This window comes from Astyanax mexicanus, chromosome 19 (assembly GCF_023375975.1).
Source record: "Astyanax mexicanus isolate ESR-SI-001 chromosome 19, AstMex3_surface, whole genome shotgun sequence".
Lineage (NCBI taxonomy): Eukaryota > Metazoa > Chordata > Actinopteri > Characiformes > Acestrorhamphidae > Astyanax > Astyanax mexicanus.
This window is the reverse complement of record NC_064426.1, coordinates 25,780,597-25,790,520: the sequence shown is the minus strand read 5'-3', so window position 1 is coordinate 25,790,520 and position 9,924 is coordinate 25,780,597. Positions and strand designations below refer to the sequence as shown.

The 9,924-nt window shown below is 34.5% G+C and overlaps 1 protein-coding gene across 1 annotated transcript; it reads right to left on the bottom strand.

Moving 5' to 3' along the window:
• Positions 1–380: 380 nt before the first annotated feature.
• si:ch73-141c7.1 (coenzyme Q-binding protein COQ10 homolog, mitochondrial) lies at positions 381–6,371 on the bottom strand. Its single transcript, XM_007234469.3, has 5 exons — positions 6,167–6,371; positions 4,304–4,456; positions 3,947–4,139; positions 2,647–2,748; positions 381–1,486 (listed from the first exon to the last, which is right to left on the bottom strand). Exons 1-5 carry the CDS (start codon positions 6,268–6,270, stop codon positions 1,328–1,330), a joined length of 711 nt encoding a protein of 236 aa, XP_007234531.1. The 5' UTR covers positions 6,271–6,371; the 3' UTR covers positions 381–1,327.
• Positions 6,372–9,924: the final 3,553 nt, after the last annotated feature.

The window sequence follows — 9,924 nt, the reverse complement described above, 5'->3', positions numbered from 1 at the left end:
TTTTTAATTTGGCTGTATTAAAAGAATGACATATGTAGGAATGTCCACAACATGTTCAGATTCTGACAATCTAATTGTAGTGTGTAAATGGTTCACATGTGGTTATTTTAGATCTTTTGTAAACCTGTCTTAAAATGTAAAGGATACTGTACCTTCGTTGGGCTGGTGGGACGACTTTAAGCGGACAGAGGAAAATATCCCTTATTTTTAAATCTAAAACTTGACAGGTATGTCTAAAATATGTGTTGATTACATAATATAATGTATATAATATGTGTATGTAATATAATTATTAATAACATTAAGAATTAGTAAGAAGAAAAAATAATGATTCTCAATAAAGTTACTAAAAGACAAAGACAAGAAAGTTATAAGACATCTGGGTGTATAAAATATATAAATATATTTATTTTAGGCCATAGTCATGTGCACATGTCTCACATCATGATATGCTTGTGCAAACACTTCTAAAGGGATTTGCATAATACAGTATTGGAAAAGACATATAACAAGTATCCCTTTTATTCAAACCTGTTCAAACCCCAACTCATACCCAAATATTTACACACCAGTTTAGCATAATTTGTATTTTTTTACTCACTTAAGCCATGTTTCAGAATTTCAGCAATTCAGCATTTAATAATAATAGTAATTATTATTATCATTATGAAACAAATAAAAGAAAATGTAAGAAAGAAAGTGCTCATGACATTTATATAATATGGTCAAAATAAATAGATAATGACAAAATAATAACAAAAATATCTGACTGGCACAAAAACATGCTACACAGCTAACTTACACAGTGCTACTAACGTATCTCAAGGCCAAGAACTAAACTATTTAGTCTGTTTAAATATAAAAATATGTAAATAAAAGGAATACACCAAATTCAAAACAGGACCTTTTTTTAAAAAAAAATAAAAAGCCAAGAAACCCCCCAAAACTATGCAACTATGCTTTAAAAAAAATCATTCAGATCCATTCAAGTCTGTGGAACAGCTTAGATAAATAATTGTTTTCTTTTACATTCTTCTGTAATTCTACAATATATACATGATATATATATATATATATGAATGATAAATACATTCAAGTAAATACATTAATAAAACTCTTGTGACAGAAATAAATAGTTGTAGTTGTGTGTTTGTACATGTACGTGTGTGTGTGTGTGCTTTGTGAAAATAGCAGCATTTAGAGTCCATTGTCCAAGACAGGACTAAAAACAACTTCTTGATCTCCAGTGCTGACAGATCTGGTTGTAACTGGCCATTGTTTAACACAAAAAAGTCTGTTTATTGTAGGGCGTCCTGGATCAGTGTTCTCAGGGTGCTCTTCTCTTGGTGGTCTCCTGTAAACGGGCCTGGGGGCTGTAAAGTTTGGCCGCTCGCGTCTCGAAGGCATTGACCATTTGTTTAACCACCTCGTCAAAAAACAGTGTAGCGAGCTGAGAGTGGAGCAGGGACCTAAATTCAAAGGACACCTAAACAGGAAAGAAATGAGCAGGAATATTAATTTAAGGTGATTTTTTAAATTTTCATTCATTATTAAATTAGTTATAATGAACCTCATATGAAATTTGTTAATGTTGTTTAAGTAACTTGTGAAATACATTACTTTAGGTAAAGTAATGTTGGGTTTAATGTTGGGTTTATTGGGTTTAAATGGGGGAGGGGTTTACCAAAAACTGTAACTTTCGAGAAATTTCTTTATGTCATAAAAATGAGTTTTTCAGATTGTCATAAAAGGTAAGGGCAGCCGACATAGTGTATGTGGACTGTAAAAAAATAAACTAATGTTACAGTAGAAATAAAAGGTTTTCTCCTGAGTTTTCAAAGGAATATAAACCCAAAGATCTCATAGAAAAAGTAAATAAATTGGTATGATGTGTATTAAAGTGGTGGGGAATGAACCAAACATTATTTAATTATTTAATTATTCATATTAATTCAATTAATTCAAGCAGTTCAGCTTGGTTTGATGGCTTGTGATTATCCATCTTCCTCTTGATCATATTTCAGAGCTTTTCAATTTGGTAAAATCAAAGAAACTCCTAATTTTTAAGTGATCCCTTATTTTCTTTTCAGAGCTGTGTGAAGGCCTAAATTTAACTAGTTAAGCAGCAGTTAGGTTGCTGAACTTTAGTGCTTTTCAGCTATGCGTCTGTATCGGGTTGTACCAATTCGAGAGATAAGATTTGGACACAATAATACTAATACAGTAATGAAAAATAAAAAATAATACTGAATTCATCCATTTCTTCACTCCTTCAGTCAGTCTGTCTCTTCTGTCGCCCTTTTATCAATGAGCCTATAAATACCCTGCCTGCCAAATCCCTCCAGACCTGTCTCCTCTTCCCAGTCATTCCTGTGTCTAATCTCCGCTCACAATCAGGTCAGAGTGTCTGTCAGCGCTGGGACTTTTACGCCATACACTGCTGGATATTTCTAGAGCAGCGGAAGGGTAACCTGCGTGTGATAAAAATAACCCCCTAATCTGCAGTAATCTCTATGTCCACGCTGTCTAAGAGTTAGAAGATTAGTCTCTGTATCAAAAACCACCTTCAGAAGAACATGATGACCTGAGGTATGGGCTGGTGACAGAGACACAGCAGTGTACTGTATTTAACATCACAATACTTACATAGAACTCCACGTTACAGGAATCACCCTGCTTCCCAGAAGCCGGCGTGAACCGCCATAGTGTCTCCAGGTGACTGAAGAGCGATCCATCTGTACACACTGCCTGTAAAATACACACACATACAAACACACACAGTCAGACTTTCTTTTAACCTACTGCAGACCTTGACCTGTGGGTTTCAATTATTCTAGGATCTGATGCTCGGTGGTGTGTGTGATGACTTAACCCAGTCAAACCTGCCTATAGTAACATCGTTTAAGTCCCTCTCCTAAAGCCACTTTACTCCACCTTACATTAGACCAGGCCACACTAATCACACCAATTAACATTACCCAACAGCTTCTGTCCTGCGTGTCCCAGTCTTAGCTTAGCAGTGCATTTCCGCCACAGGTGTGTCTGCTTAAAGGACACATAGTTGCAAACCACTATGCACTAACTCAGCCATAATGTATCATACACAATAATGATGTTATTTAATATTTTTTAAATAATTGTAATAATTTAAAAACAACAAAAAAATGCATACTGTGATATTAGTGATAGTCTGTCTTGTGAGCGTCAATCTATTTTATATTTATATTTATGTAAATTTTAGGGGATTTTTTTTTATAATTTACTAAGAAAATACATGTTCTGCACCTTATTTTTCTTACATTATTTTTTTCCATTTTTTTTATTTTGTTACATTATTATTATTTAATACAACGTCAAAGTCTTGGTAAGTTACTGGTGTTTACAAAACTGAAATATGATAAAAGTTTACAGATTTTTTTTATTTTTAAATCTTTTGTCATATCATCAAGTATATCGTTATTACAAAAATACCCTGTCATGTCAAATATCATAATATTATTTTAGGGCCATATCAACCATCCCTACCTAAAAGTGTGCATGTATAGCTCTTTTAGTGGATCTTTTGTGTTTTGTGATTATTAAAGATAAAATGACAAAACATTATATTCTGAAGCAGCAAAGATTTTTTTACTACCCAAGTGATTTAACAAAAAGGTCCATCTTGCATTTAAATTTTTATTTTACATATGGATATGTTAATGTTTATATATTACCTAAAAGTGAGATTTTATTCACATTTGATTTACTTTAGTAGTCTTTATGAGACATTTGTTTTTAATAATTAACATAATAAATGTTCATCAGTAGTATATCACAAAATTATACTGCAGAATATTATCAAAACAAGCTCTCGTGCATTGCCCTTATCCTACCACACCATCCACTGTTCTAGTTGTTAGACATAGGCTAAATAAATTTCTCACACTACACTGAGAGGTACACTTACTCTGACTTGGTGGTTCGGGATGACGGTAACCTCGGACACGTAGCGTTCAACAATGGGAGGAAATCCGATTTCCAGCTGTGCCTGCACATCCCCGTTCCGCCCCTTTGTGACCTTTGACTTCTTACACCAAGGCACAAACTGCTGGTATTGGTCCACGTTGGCAACTATGCTGTATATCTGCTCCACTGAGAAACTGGAAATTAATATTGAGATGGTTTCATTGACTACCCCAGAAAAGTAAATATGTAATATAAAAACACAATTTCAAAAACATTTGAGATTTTGTTTTTAACAAAAGCTTTCAAAAGGAATTAGTATAATTTAAGTATATAGTAATTTTTTATACTACTCGCTCACCCAATAGTCCGGCTCTCAGAGTACTCCATTCGTCGTGCTATGAGGGGGGCAGTTAGGTTAATAAAGTTGCGGGTGGGAACGACCTGGGATGTTGCGGGTGGGAGGGGTAAGCTGGCGCGCCGCGTTGCTAGGATACCACAAGAGCTCAAATGTCTGGCAAAGAAACAGAAAGAGAAAAAAATAAGTGAACACAGACTATATATCAAGCATTGCATAAAGCACTATCATTCTAGAGAACATAGTTCCATTGGCAGTTCTATTGTTCTATAGTTCTTTGTGTGCATTGTGTGCATTGGCACTTCTGTGTCAGCAATGGGTGAAACACAAACATTTGGAACATCAGGGGGAGAGGCAGTTTAATCACTTTTATTTTAACACATACTTGTAAACCAGAGGCATATTGACGAACCATCGCTAAAAAATAAGCCTTTTAGCTTTAAGATTTGATTAATTTAAAAGAGTCCTGCATTATTTTTCACATTAAAAACATGGGTTAATGAGTTAAGTTCCCCCAAAAATCCCCAAATTTTTAACATTTTCCTTTCAGTTTCAAATTGCAGTGTAGTCATAACCACAACTTGTAATGTTATCTCCACACTGCTTGTTCTCTATATCTCTCTCTCTACCTCTCTCTGCCTGTCTCTCTCTGTCTGTCTTTCATTTCTTCTTTTTTCCCCCCTTTATCTCTCCTTCCATCACAGAAGGCATGCCTTAAACCTAAACACACACTCAAACACCCCTTTTTGTCTCTCACCTCACTCACCTTTTACACACAGCCTTAGGGGCTCTTCACTAATAACACTCGTCTCTCCTGACTTCACATTCCTGTGAGGGTTTCTCTCTCTGGTTCACAGCTTCCACACAATCAAGCCTTTTACAACCTAGGCAATAGGCATAAGCCTAGTTAGCTTTTTGACCAAGTACCATTTTATTCAATAAATTAGCCATTTCTAGACCTCCTCAGTTAATGTAATTAGTCGTTTTTTTAATGTTACTATTATAAATTATACCTTCCCATTATATTTATTAACATACACTTTTAATTTATTTTCTGTTTTCGTATTAGACCAACTGAGATGGGGAGTAGGTTGTTGGTGGAGCCTAAATGTCAATTTATTTCATGTTTTTTTTTTTGTTTACAGCTCATTAATATTTTTTTTCTTATTGTGGGAACATGACTGTAAAATTTTAACTTTAAATTTATGATGTTACATAAATGACACAACAATTGTTTTTTACTATTATTATTTCATCATTATTATTTTGCTCTTAAAATCAGGTCAGGACTAGTTGTATGGAAAATAACATTAAATTAAGCCATTAATTAAAGGGTTAAACAGTTAAACAACGGTTAAAGGGTGATAACAGTTGTGTCACATTTTAAGTTTAGTATCCATATGTAACATACATGGCACAATAGCAATTTCATGTATGGAATTATATGGAAGGGAAAACATTATTATTATTACATTATTATATACAGGGAATTATTATTATTAAGTATTAGAATGGTTAAAAACGTGTAAAAAAAACACACGTTTAAAGGGAGCTAGAGTTTTATCTAGTTTTATTTTTTATTTCGTTTTATTTCCAGCACTAACCCAGCACTCCTTCATTCTGTATATATCATTCTGTATATAAGGTAATGTAGTTAATTATGTTCTTAGGATGTTCAGTATAGTTTTTCTTGAGTTGTAATGAAGGACAGAGTGCTGTGAAGAACTTTACACAGCTGTTAAACCATGGGTTCCTCTGGGTTAAATTACTGGAGGCAGATAAACAGGCTGTTTCTGAGGCTGTTAGTACAGGACAGGTGGATGTAGCATTATGTAGTTAGTTGGTAGCTGATGGTGATTCTCTTACCGGATGGTGTTTCTGCTGGAGTTTCTCCTCATCATGTTGAGAGTCTGAGTCTCGGTCAGGTCCGCCACAGCCCGGAGGAGGAGCGGGGTCGTTTTGGTCGCCATTAGTTCAGTTTTAGGTTCAGAATAAGAGAGCTAGTCGCGGATAAAGAGCTCCGTCCTTATCAGCTCACAGCCGGCTTGTACTGAGGGGCGCTGAGAACCGCCGGACTACTAGATGATAACTATCCCCGCCCACATTCAGACAAACCACGCCCCTCACCCAATTACTGGGCTGGGATTGGCTGTAAATGTGCTTTATATGTACGCACATTTAAATTAACAGCAGTGGATACTGTTCTTAAAATATTAAAAAGAATAAAACAATGTAAGCACTGTGTTAATATACAGTTTAAACTTAAGATAATTAAAAGAAAAGAAAATAACAGTGAAAACAGTGAGTATGTAAAAAAAAAGCATGTTTGCAATTTCTGAGGTATTTTAAACTGATTACTTGGGAAATTAACTGCTAGCTAATTGGCTAGCAAGCATGGGTGGGAACTAAATAACAAATTGCTTTATAGGGGCTCCACTGTGGAGATATGGGTCATAGGAACATCATGTTCAGCCCTAATAACATGTTCATTTCTTAATAAGGGTGTTTCAATAGTGATTTGGTTTCTCTTAAGCAGGCAGAAACAGAAAATGAAAGTTGGTGTAGTTTGTTTTTTGTTTTGTTTTTGGTTTCTTTTTTATTTTATTAATTTCTTTTCAGATTATCAAACACATTTTAACAAAAATAAACCTGAGAAAATATAAAAAGCTGTTTAAATGATCATTTAAATTATTAAGAAAAAGATCTATCTAAACCAAGCTGGCTCTCAGTAAAAGTGTTTTTCCCCTAGACCTAATAACTTGGTTGGCCCACCCTTGGCAATAAGTCTTTTACGTCTCTGTGGAGAAATTATGGCCCACTGTTCTTTGCAGAATTGTTTTAATTCAGCCACATTTGTGAATTTTCCAGCATGATATAATAAGCCATATAAATTTTGACCTGGATGTGTTATCCAAATTACTTACATTCTCTGTGTATTTAAATATTCTCACCATAAAGGTCTTTAAATCTCTGTACAGACTGTCGCTTTAAGTCACTAAAATCCAGAATCTTTCAAACAATACATGCCAGTGCCATGCTGATAGATTATAAACATTTAAATGCTGTTGGTTTTGAAAAATGTTATGTTGTTAAATGACGATATATTCAAATTTAGTGTTGTTTTTTTCAGCTATGACTTGCAATGACTAGCAAAATTAAAAATCCTGTATAACATTGGGTTTTGACGTCAATTTAATCTGCCCAATGCAGCACCTCTCTGATGTCAGATTGACATCCATCACCTGCCTTTTTTATTGCAGTTGAACATTAACTATGCCAGAGTTCATACACTTATAACCATTCATTAGGTCTGTTCATTCATCCGTTTAGCATGACGTGTATAAAGGATTGAGATTTAGACTTTAGACCTAATACCTACATCAGGAATTGTTGTATTAATACAGTTGTTCCAAAGAATATTTTTTCTAACATATTTTATTTGTAACTTTGGGTACAGTACAGCACATAACCCTTAAGCAGCCAAGATATTAGATATTATATTTTCTACTGTAAGCACACTATGGGGTGGTTTCCCAGACAGAGATTAAGCAAAGGCCTTAACTACATTTTGTTTTAACTAAATCTCCAGTCAACCCTTGTCTTAGAGACCAAAGCTATATAACAATATTTACACACTCTAAAAAGTGATTTTGTGTTTTAGTCAGAAGAACTCAAGTATCAAGTTGAGTGAACTTACCAGCCAATGCAACTCAATAAAATGAGTTCAGAGAATTTCAACCTGGAAACTTAAAAATGTTTGTTGAGCCAATGAAAAAAATGTGATTTCAATCAGCTTTTAGTAAACTACATGTGTTAAGGCTCCTTCTACAGTGTATACAGGCTCCTGGCACCATATATTTGCATATTGGTGTGGCATCTCCCTTATTTACCATCTTTGTGTTGTCTGTTTTATGCATGCAGTAGTATAATATAAGTGTTGTTTGCCAGGCCACAGTGTTGTAAGCTGTAAGAGCAATAGTATGTTGTCTTGAAGCTACAGAGTTTACTCTTTTACTGTCCTAGCATTATACTGTCATTTTTGGCAGATCAGTAAAAATATAATATTTATATATTAAATAAAATAAAAGTTCTTTAAGCCCACAGAACTTGTTGAGCCCACTGAAAAACTGTTGAGTTAATTAAATTATTGTTGTTTGAACAAAACTCAGTTAAGTTGAATAAACTTCACTGATTTAAGTTATAATCAAGCTTTAACTCAGTTAAGTTGAACAAATTTAATATGTTATGTACAACCTAACTTAGTCAAATCTAAATGATGACTTGACTGAGTTAAGTTGAGCCAATAAATTATTTTTACAGTGCAGTATGTACACTGTAAAAAAAAAAAATTGGCTCAATTTTGTTTTCACTCCAATAACGACAGTTTAAGAGTAAACTCTGTAACTACAAGCCACTTAATACTTCCACATGCCTAGGATATGGTAGCTGTGGGCAACAGACAACACAAAGAGGGTAAGTAAGCGAGAGGCCACACTCAATATGCAAAATATATGGTGCCAGGAGCCTATGGGTAAGCTGTATGAACCAACACTGATGAAAGAGCCTTGACACGGTTAATATATCCAAAGTTGGTTGAAATAACATATTTTCATTTGCTCAAAAAACAAAGTTTTCAGGTTGAAGTTCTCTGAACTCATTTTATTGAGTTGTACTGGCCGGTAAGCTCATTCAACTTGATTGTTTTAGCACTTCTGACTTAAACACAAAATCACTTTTTAGAGTGAAGGTATTTGTCGAGAAACATCAATTGCCTTGTGTCATCAATCCTTGTGTTGGTGCATCACTAGTGATAGGGGGAGTGCAGCAGAGCAGCTGAGTGGGTAGGATAATCGGCATTGGGAAATTTGGGAGAATATTATGTTATATTATACGATATGATAGATGATAATTATAATTGAGCATGTGCAGAGTAATTGGCCTGGCCTTAACTAGGATTCATCTACACTATGTACATTTTGCCAAGAAATTTTATAAAGTTAGTTGAGGCAATTAGTCGCATGCTTTAGTTTGCTATAGTTTCAATAGCTTTTTTTACTTAAAAATCCCATTAAGAAAAACTCTTTCAGGGTTTCTAGACTTAGACCTTTATCTGTACTTCTGCCTAGAACTTTATGAAATGTGGATCAGATGATCGAGGTGGTGAGGTTCGTCCAGTAAACACCCAGTGAGATCAGGGTTCCCCAAAATGTTCTGTAATAAAAATGCGTGGGTCTGGCCCTGAACTCTGCACTAATCACTTGCCTGGAAAACGCGTGACACACTCGCCCTTTGGACTGTTCACTTTCACACGGTTAAAATAACCTGTGTGTGTGCTTGTTTTTGCACATTATATAGTTATAAAGGTAAAAATATTAAATGTGCAAAACAAGTTTTAGTTACTTTTGTTTTAAAATAGTTGGAAAACCACAAATCCCACTTTTAAATGTGTTAAATTTAAAATGATATACAGACCAATAAAAATTCTATAAACAATAAACTGACTTCCATTGAGATACAATATGTACAGTACAGTGCAAAACGTTTAGCCACAAGTGAAATTAAAATTTAAGTCAGGCCCAATCCCAATTCACCCATAAGTCCTACATCTTAGCCCCATCTTAGGG

Coding starts and splice junctions, on each gene's coding strand:
- si:ch73-141c7.1 (XM_007234469.3), bottom strand. CDS start 6,270: ATGGCGACCAAAACGACCCCGCTCCTCCTCCGGGCTGTGGCGGACCTG. Junction 4,457..6,166: donor TCCAGCAGAAACACCATCCG/GTAAGAGAATCA, acceptor TTTCTTTGCCAG/ACATTTGAGCTCTTGTGGTA. Junction 4,140..4,303: donor TCTGAGAGCCGGACTATTGG/GTGAGCGAGTAG, acceptor ATTAATTTCCAG/TTTCTCAGTGGAGCAGATAT.